The 18082-nt window shown below is 43.5% G+C and overlaps 2 protein-coding genes across 6 annotated transcripts in view; both read left to right on the top strand.

Moving 5' to 3' along the window:
- PTPRT (protein tyrosine phosphatase receptor type T) overlaps positions 1–18082 on the top strand; it is an 820910-nt gene that overhangs the window by 757521 nt on the left and 45307 nt on the right. For all 5 annotated transcript variants that reach the window (XM_050806436.1, XM_050806437.1, XM_050806434.1 and 2 more), the window contains 3 exons: positions 6529–6605; positions 15552–15588; positions 16999–17096. In XM_050806436.1, the coding sequence (XP_050662393.1) occupies positions 6529–6605; positions 15552–15588; positions 16999–17096 (212 nt within the window). The remainder of the gene's footprint in view (positions 1–6528; positions 6606–15551; positions 15589–16998; positions 17097–18082) is intronic.
- CHD6 (chromodomain helicase DNA binding protein 6) overlaps positions 1–18082 on the top strand; it is an 853354-nt gene that overhangs the window by 143913 nt on the left and 691359 nt on the right. The gene's annotated exons all lie outside the window — the stretch shown is intronic.

The raw sequence follows: 18082 nt of genomic DNA on the forward strand, positions 1-18082 counted from the left end.
AAACAAAACTGAATTTATATATTTGTGTTAATTTCTTACAACATACCAGGTGGGTTCATATTTTACATCTTTTAATCCTTGCAGCAAGTCTGCATAGATATATATGATTTGGATGTTATAGCTGGGTAAATAAAGGCTCAGGGGAAGTGGTAACCTGCCCCAGGTGATATGGTTAGGGTGTGACAAGCCTCATGTCTGCCTTCAGACCCCACCCAATCCATAACCTCCCTTCTGCTAAAGGCAAGAATTGGCTGCCAGTTTTAGGAAGGGATAGGCTGGGTCTACAGGTGTGGTGAGGGGTCAGCTATGAGGAGAGGAAGAATTTGAGCCCAGGATCCAGGCACAACTGCCAGCTTGGATGGAGGTGTTCTTTGAACATGCAAAGACTCTGTGGTCAGAGTGAACATAGTGCATTTGAGCAACTGAAAGAAGACCACAGTTATCAGAGCAGTATGTGAAGCTGGAGAGATAAGTAGGTTCCAAACCATCAGATCATGCAAGACATTGCGGGGTGTGCTAGGCTTTGTCCTCTGTCAGTGGTGTTCTGTAGCTGACTCATACCAGCTTGCAGGAGCAGATTGTTAAATTTTCAGGAATTTTGTGAGCTGGTTGATGCTATGTTGATAGCTTGAAATCGGTCATGGTGGGAGTATTTACACCACAGAAATCAGCAGATATTACTGATCAGGGCCTTTTTTCCCACAGGGAGCTGTTTGTTAAACATTTACCAACATACCACTGGTCTTTGACCTCAAGCAAGAAAAAGCAGATTGACTGCAGACTGAGTGATGATGTTCCCCTAGACTTCTGTTAAATGGAGCTCTTTGAATCTGTGTCTTGGTACCATGTCTCCCTTGTGCCTTCTGCCACCAGTTCCCTCCTTCTCACAGCCAGCTCTTGCCCATCTCTCACCTCAGCTGAGAGCCAGAGGAGCAGGCACCTGCACCTTCCTCTTGCCTCATTGAGGAGTTTGCTTCTCCTCTGCATGACTCTTAACTCCTCTCCTTGTCTTGAATATCAAACAAGGAGTACCAAATTAGCTGTTTTTCAAGCTTGCAAAATGTAGATAGAGCATAATGAACATTCTGGGCTGCTTGTAAATTACCTCGTATAAACGCCTTCCCATCGCCTGCCGCCCCATCTTTCTCCATGTGCGTGTGGGTAAACACGATTTTTTATCCTTCTAATTATATAAAGTTAGAAGAAGAAGGGGACACAGAATAATATTAGCATCTCCCAAAATGAATAAATAAACCATGAGGACACTGCCACTCGCGATGCCTTTCTGGTGGACCTGCAGCTGAATTCCACCCTTTAGTGAACACACACAATAGTTCTTTGCCTCTGCAGATAGATGAATCTGTATTTGGTACAGAGTGCAAATGGAGAGCCCCAAGTTTCTAAGTATGTCTGCTATTAGCTCACTGCCTGCCTCATATTCAGCCCCCAAACCATCATTTATTAAGCACCTGCTGTGTACCAGGCATTGTCCTAGCATTTTTCTTTAGAGCAGTTTTAGGTTTACAGAAAAGTTGAGCAGAAAGTACATCATTCCCATGTACTCCCTCCCACCCACATACTGTTTCCCCTATTATTAAATCTTGCATTATTGTGGTACATTCATTACAATTAATTAATATTGATTTATTATTATTAGCTAAAGTCCACAGTTTATTCGGGTTTGCTTTTTATGTTGTACAGTTCTATAGGATTTGACACATGTACAATGACATATATCCACTATTGCACTATTGTATAGAATAGTTTCACTGCCTTAAACATCCTCTGTGCTTCACCTATTCATCCTTCCCTCCTCCCATGCGCCTGGAAACTACTGCTCTTTTTCCTGTGTCTAGAGTTTTATCTTCTTCCAGAATGTCATATAGTCAGAATCATGCAGTATGGAGCCTTTTCAGATTGGCTTCTTTCACTTAGCAGTATGCATTTAAGTTTCCTCCATGTCTATTGTGGCTTGATAACTCATTTCTGCTTCTCACTGAACCATATGCCATTGTATGGATATATGATGAATGCTCCTTGACTTACAGTGAGGTTATATGCCCATAAACCCATAAGTTTAAAATATCATAAGTCAAAAATGCATTTAATATGCCTAACCTGCCAAACATCATAGCTTAGCCTAGCCTACATTAAACATGCTCAGAACACTTACATTAGCCTATAGTTGGGCAAAATCATCTAATACAAAGTGGCATTTTATAATACAGTATTGAATATGTCAGGGAATTGATTGAACACTGTACCAAAAATTAAAAACAGAACAATTATATGTGTACTCTAATTATGGTTTCTACTGAATGCATGTTGCTTTGGAACTATCATAAAGTCAAAAAATCCTAAGTCTAATCATCCTAAGGGAGGGACCATCTGCACCACAATTTGTTTATCCATTCACCTATTGAAGGACATATTGGTTGCCTCCAAGTTTTTGCAATTTTAAGCAAAGCTGCTATAAACATACATGTGCAGGTTTTCCTGTGGACATAAGTTTTCACCCCATTTGGGTGAATACCAAGAAGTGCAATTGCTGGATCCTAGTATGGTAAGAGTATGTTTAGTTTCGTAAGAAACTGTCAAACTGTCTTCCAAAGAGGCTGTACCATTTTGCATTCCTACCAGCAGTGAATGACAGGCCTTGCTGTGCCACATCCTCCCCAGCCTTTGGTGGTGTCAGTGTTTTGGATTTTGGCCATCCTAATATGTATGTAGTGGTATCCTGTTGTTTTAATTTGCAATTTCTTAATGACACATGATGTTAAACATCTTTTCGTAAGCTTATTTGCCATCTGTACATCTTCCTTGATTAGGCGTCTGTTCAGATCTTTCCCCCATTTTTTAAACAGGTCATTTGTTTTCTCACTGAGTTTTAAGAGTTCCTTGTGTATTTTTGATAAAAGTCCTTTCTGAGATATGTGTTTGGCAAATATTTCCTCCCAGTCTGTGGCTTGTCCTCTCATTTCTTCATGTCCTAGCACTTTTCACACCTATGTTTTCTCATTTAATCCTCTTGTGCCATGTAGTATTGGCTCCATTTTGTTAAGGAAACCAAAGCTAAGAGCGATCAATTGATTTGCTAGGTGATGGAGCTAACATTTGAAGCCAAATCTGATCACAACTCCATATCTCACATCATATATTAAAAGTTAATCTCACTTGACATAAGTTAGCTGTGTAGGCATGAATTTTGGTAACATCATAATAAAGCACCTTTCCACTGTCCCAGAAAAGAAACACTGGATTAGGCTGCCCTGCAGAGCCCAGCATGATTCCTTGGGTCTCCGTGGCTTCACAGGGCATGGAGAGCCTTCTGAATGAAACACCCGCTGCTGCCTCCTCTGTCTCCCCTCCCATCGCTGTTCCCCTCACACTCTGTTTTCCCAGGATAGGAGACCCTTGCAGCTCCCCAACTGTGCTTGCTTTTTTCAGGATATCTGCCTTCACTCTAGCAGTTCCCTCTGATGGAAAGACTTCCTCATTGTGCACTGGCCAAACCTGACTCATTTTTAATTCCTCATTCACATGTCACTACACAAAGCCCTCTATTCCCCATCTTCTAGATTTGGAAGTTTTGCTTCTGCGTATAGTCTGTCTCTACTAAATTGACAAACTCCTTAACATGAGTATCACATTTGATAGCACTTTCTTAATCCCTTCAACTAGCCTGGCACAGAGTAGGTATGCAGTAAACAAGCTCTTAATAAATGAAGGAGAGATGTTGTCAAACACCATCATCTGGTGGCTAGAGATTGCTTTCATCCGTAAGAACACTTAACTAGAATAAATAAGTTTGTTTCTTTTTGTTTTGTTTTTCATCATTTTTGCTTTCCGGTTTTTCAACTTCATTTTATATTTTAAAAATTCCCTTTCAACATTTTAAACCAGAATCTCTGTTTCCAGTGCTAGGGGCCCCAGGGAGGCATAACTCAACAAATAAAGGAGATTTCTGAATCAATAAGTCATAATGAGACCATTGAGTGAAAACACAATGTGCATTTTCACTTTTTTAAGGCCTACAGCTTCTGGAACTGCTGGTAACAGAGGCTTGATGCCCTGGGCTGAGAGTCAGGTGCCAGGCTTTGTCTGAATTCCAGCCTGCTGGATGGGCTGTCCCCCAGGGAGTCCTCTTTGGGGCTAGAATCCTGCAGGAACTGGGGACCAACTGTTTGCACAGACTCCAGCTGTAGTGTCTGTGAGATGCCTGAGGCTCTGGGGCAGCAAGTTATGTGGACGGAGTAGGGTTTCAGAAAATCATAATCGAGAAGTCCTCTCTGCCACTCACATGATGCATAACTTTGGAAATTTGCTTAATCTTTCTGAGTCTCAGTGCCTTCATCTGTGAAATGGGAAGACTCATAATACCATATCATTCTGGTATCCTTATAATAACCTACATGGCTATTTTGAGGCATAAATGATTGAACGAGATAATGTATGTAAAGTTTCTGGTACCTACCATGAATTCAATAAAGGTTAACTTCAAACACCTCCCCTATGTCACACTCCACTCTCCCACCCACCCAAAAGGATTGCTTAGACCACCCACCTGCTCCCTCTAGTTGCTTCTACTGAAACTTTTCCCCCGATGAATAAGAAAAGTGGCATTTAGTATAACCCGCTGTCTAGCACAGTGCCTGCCTGACACATGGCAGATAGTCAATGAATGATTCTTAAATGAATGGATAGATATGGGGTGTGTCTTATACCAGCCCTAGGCCTGTTTGTCCATAACAGGACCCATTCCTTACCTTCTCCCACTCTACTATTGCAGGTAACTGACCCCTGTAGGTTGCATTTTTCAGGCTCTCCTGTCAGCTGTCTAGGTTTGGGCAACGACATGCACTGGGAGACTGGAGAGAAGAAGAAAGGGAGAAGCCAGGGTATTATAACTACAGTTGCCTTCCTTAGCAGTAAGGGAAGCACCTCCTCATCTCCAGCTCCTACTAGAATCCCATTGTGGCTTCAGGTTCCAGCAGGTGGCCCCAGCTCCTGAGCGCTGCGCATTCCACCACCTCCCTCCATCCCTTCAGCCCAAGGGCAGGCAGTCTCTCATTGTTGCTCCTTATCTCTGAGTTTCTCCACTGTCTTCTATCTGGCTGCTCAACTCTTCTGTCACCCAGGCAACCACTTCTCTGTAGTTAATTCCCTCTGCTAGGTATATTTGAAGTGGTTTCTAACATTATGCTTACACCCCTTTGGAAGTAGGAGCTACTGAACTCAGAGTTAAGATAACTTCACTCCTCTGTGCTCTAGCATTCACTGACCATGTGGCCAGTCAGGCTTTCTGGAGCCTCAGTTTCCTCATTTGTAACCAGGGCTAACAGAACCCGTCCTACTTCTCTCCTGCAGGGTCACTGTGAGAACCCAGCGAGGTCATCCAATTATACCTCTTCCATGTATTACTGAGTACCTGCTGTATGTCAGGATCTTTTAAAGGTGCAGGGGATGGAGCAGGGAATAAAGCATAATGTCCCAGTTCTCAAGGGGGTTTTGGTTAGTTGCAAATAAATGTGCCTTGTAAACTGCAGAATGCTGTATCATTCTAAGAGGATAAGCTGACCTGACCTCCTTGACTCCCAGAAAACCCTTGGGGATGTCCAGAGTTCTCCAGCCCACTTCTTAGGGACCCCATTCCTGCCCTAGAGGAAGGTGAATTAGGATGCAGTGACTGCACAATGATAGGTGCACAGTGACCTGGGTAGCAAACCAAAGTCCCTCCTCCCAACTAGACCCAACCAGTGTTCCACTTGTGTGTGTCTATTAGCGTGTCAGAGCTCACTTAATTAATTGTAAAGGATTATCCTGATTCTTCTGCTGTACTAGTTTTCTTTTTAATGGTTTTCATTCGGTGTTACTTGAAGTAAGCATGCTATCAAATAAAGCCTGCAAATCTTGTTTATGTCTAGATTGTGTTTGAAAAGGTATCCTCTCTAACACGATGTTTAGTTATTGATGACTTCTTTTACAATGATTTAGTCAGCCTCACTTTAATGATAGTATTGATAACAATATATGGCTGACAATCTATCTACAACAATACTCCGAGGGGCAAATGAAAATGCAATTTGTGCGTGTGCGGAAGATAGGTAAACTTGTTTGTTTTAAAACCACATGAAAATGGAGTGTATTAATCCAGATGCAGCACTCTCCTGTCCTGAGCGTTTTTATATGGTCTCTCTTACGTTGTCCTATGAAGCAGGTATTGCCATCCCTGTTTTAATGATTAAATCACTAAGACTTAAAGAAACAGGTGACTAATCCAGTTAGGTAATGACAAAATCAGAAGGGAAGGTAGAAAAATAAGAAGTGCTTACCTCCCTGAGCCTCCGCTTCCTCATCTATAAATGGGAACAGTAACTGAGGGTAGTGTTGAGAGTTAAATGAGAGAGTAGCACAATGCCTGATATGCCGTGCTGTCATTAACAAACAGTAGCTCCAAAGGAGGACATAGCTGCCTCCTCACCTAGGGCCTCTTATCAACCATCCCCTTGATTTCTGCTCTCTCTGCAGACGACCATTCCCGGGTGAGACTGCTGGTGCTGGATGGAGACCCGCACTCTGACTACATCAATGCCAACTACATTGACGTGAGTGTCTTAATGGGGCTGGGTGCTGGGGATGGCTTTTGCAGGCTCAAGATCTGTGGTTTACCCCAAACTCTCCTCCAGAAGGCGGTCCTTCCAGAGCAGTCTGGATCCTCCCTGATACATGGAACTAGTGTAACCCAAGTTGACTGTCCATCTTATGCTGTATCCTCTTTCAGGCTGGCTGTAGTAGCCTGCTGTATGGAGCCTCAGGACAACTGTTGGTCTTACTCATTCACCCCATTTATTCATTTGTATATATGTCTGTTGATCCATTCGTTCATTCACATAAACGCACGACCATTTATGCCACAAAAATTTTAAAGTGCCTACTGTAAAATGTATACTAGATGCTATGGGAACCATAATGCAAAAAACACCATGGTCTCTACCTTCTAAAACCTTAGCAGGCAGATAATGCACACATCAATAATTCCAGGGCAAAGTAGAAAGTGGTAAGTGTCCTAAGTACAGATAACATGCTGCAGAGATTCAGAGGTAGGGAAAAATATCACTTCTCCCATCAGGAACGCAAAATATGATGTGAACCAAAACTTCAAGCACAGGTATGATTTAAAATCAAAGAGAGGGAAGGGGAGCCTCTGGTTAGAGAGAATAGCACAAGCCAAGATGGAGCAACTGGCAAGGAGATACATAGCAGCTCCATTTGAGGGGAGCAGAGAATATGTAACAGGAATAGTTGAAAATACTGTTGGGGCTACATCAGTGACGATTAAGTGCTCAGGCTTAGGAAGTGGGACTTTATCCCACAGACAAGAGGAAGCTATTAAACATTTTTTATCAAGGAGGTGACCAGCTCAGAACTGAGCTTTGGGATGATTTATCTGCTACCAAAGATAAGATAGATCAGAGGGAAGAAATTCTGGAATCAAGACAACTACAACCAATAAGGAAAGAGGCTGTTCCAGTATTCCAGAGACGACTGAGGAAGGGACTAAACTCAAACAGGAGCGAAGAAGGGTATGCATGGAAGTGAGAGCATTTGCTAAGCAAGAACATGACTGCTGGAGTCAGAAGGACAACCCAATGTGACTGATTCAAGCCATGCTTCTCAGGACCTCAGCTCACAGCCCATGGGTCTTGAAGAATGGCACAGAGATTCACATTGGTCCCCCAGACTCTCAAATGTATTTACAGATAGGCTATAAAGTGTGGTGGTGCAGTTTGTGAATTCCCCCTTAATCTAGACTAAGCCAGGTGAGTTATTAACTCAACAAATACTTACTGAGCCTTGTATTGGTCATTCAACTGTTTGCCCTCAGATCTATTTATTGTGCTTCCCTGTTCTGCCTTGCATTGCCGGGGTGTGTGTGTGTGTGTGTGTGTGTGTGTGTGTGTGTGTGTGTGAGAGAGAGAGAGAGAGAGAGAGAGAGAGAGAGAGAAAGAGACAGACAGACAGACAGACAGACAGACTGGAGGATGATGGAAAGGCAGTGTATTCTCTGTCTCACTCCCTTCCTTGGGCAGCTGCTCCAGCAGTGGCTGTATCCTGTCTGTGGCTCCATCTTTCCTCAAGCAGGCCTGCCATAGTCCAATCTCCTGCCAGTCAGCCTGCTGGGGCTCTGGTTATTTCTGGACTCTGGATTCTGGTTATTTCTCCCTCTCCTGCTATCCCACGAGTTCTAAGGGTTGCTTGCAGCCTCCTGCAGTCCCTGATCTCTGGGTTGCCCCACTATTCTCTGTTTGGCATCTTGGCTCCTCCATCACTTGTGTAACCAGCTCCCCATGCTGAATTGCCTCTGTCTGAAACACCTAGAGTGGTTTCTGTTTCCCTAACTATACCCTAATTAACAAAGGGCCTACTACATGGCCAAGAACTGGGGCTGGAACTTCAGTGGAGTTGAAGATAAACACCGTCTCTGCCACCGTGGTCCTCCCAGGAAAGTTCACAGGAGATGGCCAGTTCTGAATAGCTTTTCTCCAGCCCAGAGCAGGGCACTCTGAGCATGCACCCATCATGCCAGCAGCCTTTCCCTCATACATCCAGTATTCAATTCACAAACACAGAGCAGACCCTCCACCGTGTATGGGAAATACTGACTTTTAAGACCAGGTCTCTGACCTAAAAGGGACTCAAATCTGGTGAGGGAGTCAGATAAGAAAATAGACCTTCACAGAGCAGGGGCTGTGGGATCATAAAGGAAAATCAATGCTTCAAGTTGGTGGGAAAGGGAAGTAGCCAGTGAAGGCTCCCTGGAGGAGGTGATGTCTCAGCTCTGCCTTGAAAGGTGACTTAGAGTCATCCAGGCAAGAAGGTTTATAGTAACCTAAGAATTACTGATCACTTTTCATTGTACCAACATCACCTTAACTAGTATCACAACTTCACAAGGTAAGTAACATTACTACCCATTTCCAGATGAGTAAGCGAGTCTCTTCAAATTATATAACGTGTCCAGGATTATACTGCTAGGAGGTAGGGGAGGAGGGAGCAGAAATCTGAGTCAAGAGTACCTCTCCCACCATACCCTGCTGTCTTTAATATTAAATCACAGTGAGCAATGACACCACCAATTGGCTCTTAATGAGTCAGTCTTGGGTCCTATGATGGGTGGCTTAAGTAAGTCAGCTTATCAAAACCTCTTCACAACCCTTCAAGGTAGGTGTTATCATTCCCATTCTCCAGATGGAAAGGGCTGAGGTTTGGAGAAGTTACAAATATGTCCCAGGCCATGCAGCTGGTCAGGGCAGAACCAGGATGGGAACTAGACCTGAATGGCTCCCAGTTTAGCACTCTTTCTCCTTCCCTTCCCCACCCAGTGCCAGACACCACCTTGTAGCCAACACACAGCCAGGACTGAGTCAGCATATATTGATGCAGGTTGAGTTGATTCTTCCATTTCTCCTCAACCTTGTCTATGGCTGTGTGGATGTGACCCTAAGGACCACAGCCCACACAGGGTCTGGCATGCCTGAGTTTCTGTATCTGGCATTCATCATTTGACTAGAATCCCCCAGCAAAAGTCATTTTCCTAGATAGGCACTCAATCCAAAGTTGAATGAGCATCTGACTACAGTCAGGGCCAAGACACACTTTGGTATTTTATAGGCAACAAATGAAACTGCTTTCAGTGTAAGTTAATCTCTACAACACTAGTGCTAATTACGCCTCTGATTCCTTTCCTGTTTTATCATTACAAGACATGTTTCAAGCCTTTAAAGACAGGAAACCAGAGCTCTAGGTTAAGAGCACTGTCCAAGGTCACACAACTGAACTTCAATTCTCTGCCCACTTAGGACACACCACGACCTCTTCCTTCTGTCTGTAAGAATAGGTTAGGCAGACAGGGCAAATGGCCTCTGTTCATGCTGTCTTATCTTGGGATATTGAACTCTGGGCTGAATCTCAGTGGTTAGAATCCAGGGCTAATAAAGTCATGAATCTGGTCTTTGTCGAAGGCCTGGCTGTTGAATCCAGGCCTTTGTGATTACTAGCTTTATGATCTTGGGTAAATTACTTACTCATTCTGATAGCTATAAAATGAGATAGTGGTGCCACCCCACAAGTGTGCAATAACTGATGTTAAGTATCTGTTATGATCCCAAAAGGAGACATAGGCTTCCTCAAAGTGGGTACCCAGGGAAAGTTTAATAAAGATGTGAACAGGATTAAGAGAAACCAGTAGAGTAGGGTGCAGTATCACTAGGCTAACAATAGTAGGGAGTCCTTACCAGCCCTAGACCCAGATAAGGGAAGACAGTAGCTATGAGAGAGGGCTGCCCTTCAAGAACTGAAGCCCTTGATTGAGTGACAAGGTCAAGCAAGCCATGGTGACCTGGCAGGGAGGAACCTAGAAGAACATATGCCCCAACCTCCTCCTGGTCTCTGAGCTCCTGCTTTTGTTCCCCATTGACTAAACCCAATTTGAAGCAAAAGCATAGGAGCCCATGGTACGATCCATACAGAGCAGACCATGGAAGGAAAAAGGGGAAATGGAGGGACAAAAGGAAGATAACCAACCACAAGCAACTCCTTGCACCGTTACCACTATAAAGTGAAGAGTGAGGAACTCCATTAATTGTGAACCAACTATATACTCCAGCAAAGATAAAATTCCTGGGGTCTCTATTTGGGTTCCTGGCAAAACAGTGCTCCAGACAGCTAACTCGGTCCTCACTCCATCACCCTGGTCTCCAACCCAGCCAGAATCCTTCCTGGCTCTCTAATGAGCTAACTGCCCACGCTAGAATCATTTCTCTACAATTGGATCTTGATGATTCATTAAAATAACTCTATTGGGATAATGAGCTGAATGGGGCCAGCCCTGTCTCTGCCTCCGGAGGCCGTGGTCTGTTACTGTCTGAACCATCCTGCTGGCAGGTTTGTTTGCACACCCGAAAATGTATTGGCCACTTAAATCTGTTATAAATTACCAGCCTGGAAATAAATATCGTATCTGGGTCCCCAGTAAGTAACAGATGCATGAGTGCAGAGAGAGATAAATGCGTTTTGGATGCAAACCTCTTTCCCATTGCTCACAGACAGATGGAGGCAGGCCCAGTGCTGGTTTGCAGTCGATCTGCGTGCTGTGTAGGTGGGACTTAAATGAACTCAAAGTTCTTTTAAGGTTAGGAAGTTTTCTGTACTCGCTCTTGGCGAATCCCCAGAGGAGCCCCAATTGAGCAGTACATTTCCTTTTATCTCCTTTGCTGAGGAGTCTCGTGGTTGGAATGTTTTCTCTTTGGGGACTGCGTGGGTTTTTGGAAGCCAAGGTGGGTCTCTTTACTCAGATGCAGCATGGGAACAGGCACACAGCATGCGTGTATTCAGTCAGTATGAATTTTTCAAGGCCAATGGCCCAGGCTGACTTCTAGGTGCTGGGGACATGGCCGTGAGCAAGCCAGATACAGCCCTGTGGAGCTTCGTGGAGCTCCCATTCAACTGGGGGAGTATGTAAATGAAGAAAGAATAGTGTGCTATTTGGTGATAAGTTCTCTAAAGAAAAGTAAGCCAGAGCAAGTGGAAAGAAGCTGATGGGGTGGTCAGAGATGAACTCTCCACAGACGTGATTGACAACTGAGCAGAAGTTTGGATGGAGTGAGAGAGCAAGCCACTCAGTTACCTGAGGGCAGACATAGCAGGCACGGGGAACGGCCAGTGCTAAGGCCTCTGGATGGACATGTGATCCCTATCTCTGAAGAAGAGCAAGAACCAGTGGATGATGAAAGAATGGTAGAGAAACTGGGAACATCACTGAAACGATGAAATGGAAATGACAAGAGGTGTCAAGATGCGCAAACCAGGCTTAAGGAGCCAATCAACCACCACTTCCTCTGAGGTGCCCTCCTTGGCTGTTCAATTCCCATGGGTGCTCCACAGAGTCCCCACATCTTCCCATTAGTAGCCTTTACCCCAGTCTGTTGATGTCTACAAGTTGCTCAAAAGCAAAGTCCACATTCATCGGGTCCACTTTTGTATTTCTAGTGCCTTGTACATAGTAGTAGGTGCTTAATTAATACCTGTTGACAGTGAATGTGCAAAAAATGAACTCACAAAATAGAGAATCCAAGCCATCTAACTCCACAACTAAAATGTGAATCTCTTGCTCAGAATGTTATCTCACTGAATTTCAAGCACGTTAGAATCTTCCAAATCACAGCTTCCTCCAGGGTCTCTTTTTCTTCCAGCCTGAGCATTAAAAGGATGCTCCAACTTCAGCTCAAAAACACTCATGCATGTATTTCACCAACCAGACTGCTGAAAACTGCACCCAGCTCTGGCTGGCATGTCCCATGGCCCAGGAGGAGAAAAGTACAAAAAAATTTACTGCAGCACATGGAATTGTATTCACTGAGCATATACAAAGCCCTACTGGGCCACTCAGAAGAAAGGAGTCAACTCTGCATCCCAGAGGAGGGCATATTTCAAGAGCAGCTTGGTGAGGCTGAAGCACAGGGTGCACGGGGTTGTAGGAGTGGACAAAGAGGGACAACTGGCGGTGAGGCTGGAGATGAAAATGGAGACAGATGACTAGTCCCAAGCTAAGGCATTTGGGCATTACCATTCAGACAACAGGGAGCTACTGCAGGCTTATAAGCAGGCAAATAACACACTCAGTGTGCAAGAAGAAGCTCATGGGGTTAGGAAGCAGCAAGGCTACAGAGTGAAACTGCAGGCAGGGAGGCCAGCTAGAAGTTAGTGCTGTGGCCTCAGCCAGGGAGGATGAGGGCTGTGGGAATGAGTGTTGGGGATGGCAGAAGAGGGTAGACTTGAGAAACTGCATCTTTCCAGGATCTAGGGGACCATTTTCTATTCCCAAAGCTACTCAAGAAAACCCTTGGGTTTACTTCTTTCTTTTAGCCTGAGCAGCCCTGTCCACTTGACTTGGAGGAAGGGATAGGTCCTCCTACCACTTGTGTCACAGGGAAGGGCTCAGTTATTACATTAACACAAAGAAGGTCTCATCATCCCAGTATCCCCTGAGAGGTGTGCATATACTTTTAGTCTTGATAGGCACTCAGTAAATAAATGTTTGCCAAATAAACAATAAAATAACAATAGCAAAGACATTTATGTTAAATCTTAGAATAGGGCTGGCACATAGTAACTGTTATATATCAACTCATTTAATCTGATCAACAACACTATGATGTAAATACCATTATCCCTATTAATTTTTTTAATTTTATAGATTTAGGGGGTACAAGTGCAGTTTTGTTACTATATATATTGCACAGTGGTGAAGTATAGGCTTTTAATGTAACCATCACCTGAATAGTACACATTGCACCTATTAAATTATTTCTCATCCCTCTCACCACCCTCCTACCCTCCCACCCTTCTGAGCCACCAGTGTCTACTATTCCATACTCTACATCCATATGTACACATTATTTAGCTCCCACTGTAAGTGAGAACATGTGGTATTTGACTTTCTGTTTCTGAGAGTTTTTTTGCTTAAGATAATGGCCTCCAGGTCCATCCATGTAGCCATGTTGCTGCAAAAGTCATGATTTCATTATTTTTTATGGTTTAGTAGTATTCCATGGTGTGTGTGTATATATATGTGTGTATATACACACACACCATGGAATACTGTGTGTGTATATATATATCTTTCCATATATATATATATAGCTCCATATATATATCTCTCTCCATACATATATATCTCCATGTATATATATCTTTCCATATATATATTTCCATATATATATATATCTTTCCATATATATATCCATAATATACATATTGAATACTATATATATATAATTTCTTTATTCAATCATCCATTGAGATGGACACGTAGGTTGATTTCATATCTTTGCTATTGTGAATTTTAAAACTGAGGCACAATGAGGCTAAGTAGCTTGCCCCAGACCACAAACCCTAGAAGGGACAGAGCCAGTGTTCAAACCCAGGCAGCTGAGTTCCAGAGTCCATGGTATGCATAATCACCATGCTATGTTGCCTGCCTAGTTGGTTTGTCAACAGCTTGTTTATTGGGTATTTGCTCTGAGTCTCACATTGTGCTGAGCTCTGTGGGAAAAAATTTAAGCTTAGTAGGGAGTGTTTGTCCTTAAGAAACTGACAACCTCATTAAGTACATAGGATTTCTCAAGCACAGACTTTAAGTGGGGCTGTTCACTAACTGTGGTTAATCCAACAGTTCTGGTCATGACATTGTCCCTGGATTGGTGCCGACCTCCAATTCTAGAGCAGGCCCAGCAATTGGAAGGTGCCTGCAAAATCATTATTGAGCAAGTGAAACACAAAGGTGCAGAAATGTACAAGGGACTCAGAAACTTGTCTTTGAATCAGAAAGTGGGTCTAGAACTTTAGAGATGCCACATCTATGGCACCATAAACCATACAGATGGCAGTTCTATTTCCTGAAGAAAGTGGCCTCAAGGCAGTTCATCCACCTCAACAGGACAAAAACACTGGTCAGCAACATCTAAGACAAAGGCAGGTATCCATCAAACGTTAGGACTTATTTTCTCTGGACGTGGTTAACCATAAAAGCTAAGTGGATTTCAGGACTGTCAACAATCTCTCAATTGATAGGGTCCATAATTGGCATCTGTGTTCTTTAAAAAATTTATTCATGTATTCATTCATTCACTCATGTATTTATTTAACAAATATGAATTGCATTCAGTGTTCTGCACTAAATGCAGGTCTGTCTTCAAAACTTAAATTCTACTCAATATGACTGTAACTGGAAAAAGGACACTCCATGTATGCCATGCCCAGGCAAAAGAGGGGTCACCTTCAACCTCTTCTCCAATGATGAAGGTTATGGGGCAGCAGGGTACTGCCCAGCCAGAGTACAGCAAGGCCTGCTGTAGCGCTCTGAAATGTACACAGAAATTAGAAACTGGTCTTTGAATTTGCAGGTATCTTTATGGGTCTCCCAAGTCACACCTCCATAAGGTCTTCTCCATACCTGGGACTTCAATTCCAAGCCCAGGAATGTTGGCATAGAGAAGCAATGTGGGATACTTCTCAATTTTCTTTTTCTAATTGTTACTAATGGAAGGAGTCAACAATTGAATTGTTTTTTTTTCTCTTTCTTCTCTGGGTGTCCCATAGGGTCTTGTACAGTGTTCTTCATAAAATCATGGCTCAAGAAAGACTTTTTGGTGGTTGATGCTCCCCATAAACCTGAAAACTCCTTCTCTACCTCTTTTTGGGTGCATAAGGATAAGTGATGCCCATCAAATCTTTGCTCCCAGTGCCACTGGCTCCAAGGCAAGCCTATGTAGGCACCTCACAAGTAACTACAAGAATAGCTAGCATTTAGTGACTTACTGCACACTCTACGTGCAACATCTCATTTAACCTTTGCCACTTCTCTGGGAATAACTGATGCTGTTCTTATTTTGCCCATGAGAAAATCAAGACTCGGAGAGGATGTTTATTAATATTGTGCTGTCTGCAAGCTTTGACAACAGATTTTTCAGTGCTTTTCTCCTGTTATCCAGGGATACCATCGACCTCGGCACTACATTGCAACTCAAGGTAAGTGCCCTCCCTCCACCTAGTGCCTCAGAGAGGCTTCAGGGGTCCCAAGGGAAAGGGCTCTCTTAAATGCAAGGCTTTTGTCCTCTCCTCCTATATCTATTACTCCAACCCTCCTTTTTCACTAAACAGCCCTGGAGGAGAAGAATGAGTTTCCACCAGCAAAGAAGTCACAGAGGGGTAGGCTGAAGAATCTCCAGAGGTCCTTGAGATTGTTCAGTTGTTTATTTGGGAAGGAAAATGGTGGCAAGTTTCACTATAGGAGAAAGGCCCATGAGTGACAGAGTAAGAAGCTGTCACTTGGAAATGGTCAGGAGGGAGAGGCCCAAGCTGATGGTGCCTTATCTCCATGATAGATGCGTGCCCATAACAGACATGCAGCTGGCTGCCCTAGAAAGTAACTTGGCAGTGCGTTTTCAGAAGGCTTAAAAGTGATCATACCTTTCAAACCCTTCTGGAAAAAAAAATCCTGCAGATAATTATATATATAGACAATGACGCATATAAGAACATTCTTCACGGTGTTATCTATAATAGGAATAAAAAAGTGAAAAATCTTAAATGCCCAACAATTGGTACATTGGTTACATAAAGTGTGTTACCGCCATATTATAGAAAACCTTGCAGCTATTAAAACTATTATGCTTGGTAAGAATTTTTAAGGGCATCAGAAAATACATATAATAGGTTTGATGCTTATTACAGTAAATACACACATATACATATAAATATAGAAAAATGGTATTCAAACTTTTATATCAAACACACATATTACTTTTGTAATTTTAAAAATGATGAAGGCCCAGGACATTGAAAGAGTAATTTCCAAGGAAATTGCTTTGGACTGTCAGAGCCTATTTTCTGCTCCTCGTTTTTTTTTTTTTTTTTTTTTTTCCCTCTTCCTTTCTGTTCAGGCTCTAGAGGAATGCCTCCAGCATTTGTCAAGCTCAAAATCAGGCATCTCCTGTTTTTGTTCTCAGCATCTGGCACCCAGCAGCTCTCTCCATCCCCCCACCCCAATTGCCTTCCTGTCTGTCATGGAGGTTCTCGAGCCCAGTTTTTGAAAACTCCCTCAAGCCATAATACAGTCCAGATAAGGCGATACGTGGAGTTGGTAGGAAGGGTCTGAGCAGGAGGAGGACAGAAGAGAGAGGAGGGGCTGCCAACATTTCCAGTAGATGCTGCAGATTGTGAGAGCTTGGAATGAGGCTTTCCCCATCCATACCCTAATCTGTCCCCATCAGGCTCACATGTCTCAGGCCCATGTCTCAGATACTTGGTATCTTAACGAGGATCACCGGCCTCACTTCTGCTCACCAGTGTGGAGACTTGACCAACCAGAGGGACAAATCTTCTCAGCTGCTTCTTTGCACTTGCATTCTCTAACCTCACTGCCCTCTCTGTTGTCAGGTCCAATGCAGGAGACCGTAAAGGACTTTTGGAGAATGATCTGGCAGGAGAACTCTGCCAGCATCGTCATGGTCACAAACCTGGTGGAAGTGGGCAGGGTAAGCCTCTCCCGCACTCGCCTGGGCAGAGGATGCTGGAGATGCCCTCTCGAACATCTCTCTGTTCCACGCATTGTGCTAAGTGCCTCCTAGTCAATATTTCACCCTCACAGCAACCTACAAGGGAGATGTCATCACTCCTATTCCACATTCAAGCAATGTCCTTTCCCTTCAAATCCCCTTCATCCCTTTTTCCACCCTCACTCTCCGTTGATGATGTCATCTCATATATTTTGAGGAAATTAAAACCATCAGTCATGCACTCCCTCATCGTCACACCATAAAGCTGCAATCCTACTTGTATCTACAACCATCCTCTTGTTCTTCTCCTCTGCTGTCAGGTTTGACTATAAGAAATGGCTGTTTTTGCTGACTCAAATGGTCGAATGTCAACCGTTTCTTATAGCTCAGCCTAATACAACAGAAGCCATGTCTCTGCCCTTCCAAAGGCAAACCTCGTGCCTGGATCACAGATTCTACTCAATAATTTTTTTCATTTTTCCCTTTCTCGCTTGCAAAATAAGTCTCTTTCTCATTGCCAAATTGTTCCCCTTAGCATACAATCACGCCCAGTACCTTCCATCTTAAAAAGAAAGGAAAAGGTAAATAAAAAGTATCTTCTTGTTCCTGCTTTTCTGCCAAACTTTAAAGACTCACAGAGAGGCTCTGTTTCTTCACTCATGTTCTCTTCTACCCACCCCAGCGTAGCTCCTCCCTCCATCCCACCAATAGTGATATTGTCAATATCACTCGCATCCTTCATGTCAACAAATCCAGTCCCCACTTCTCTCTTCTCATCTTACTCAACCTCAGTGGCATCCAACCCTTTGCTACCTGCTTTTCTTCCCCTGACCTCAAGAAATCTTGATGTTCTTCAGGGCTCAGATCTTGGTCTCCTGCTCTGCTCCATCTCAACTCTCTCTGAGGTGGTCCTCAACTACTCCTGGGGCTTAGAAATGGGACTGCTATTCCCAGCTTGCTTTTGC

Source organism: Macaca thibetana, chromosome 10, assembly GCF_024542745.1.
Source record: "Macaca thibetana thibetana isolate TM-01 chromosome 10, ASM2454274v1, whole genome shotgun sequence".
Taxonomy (NCBI): domain Eukaryota; kingdom Metazoa; phylum Chordata; class Mammalia; order Primates; family Cercopithecidae; genus Macaca; species Macaca thibetana.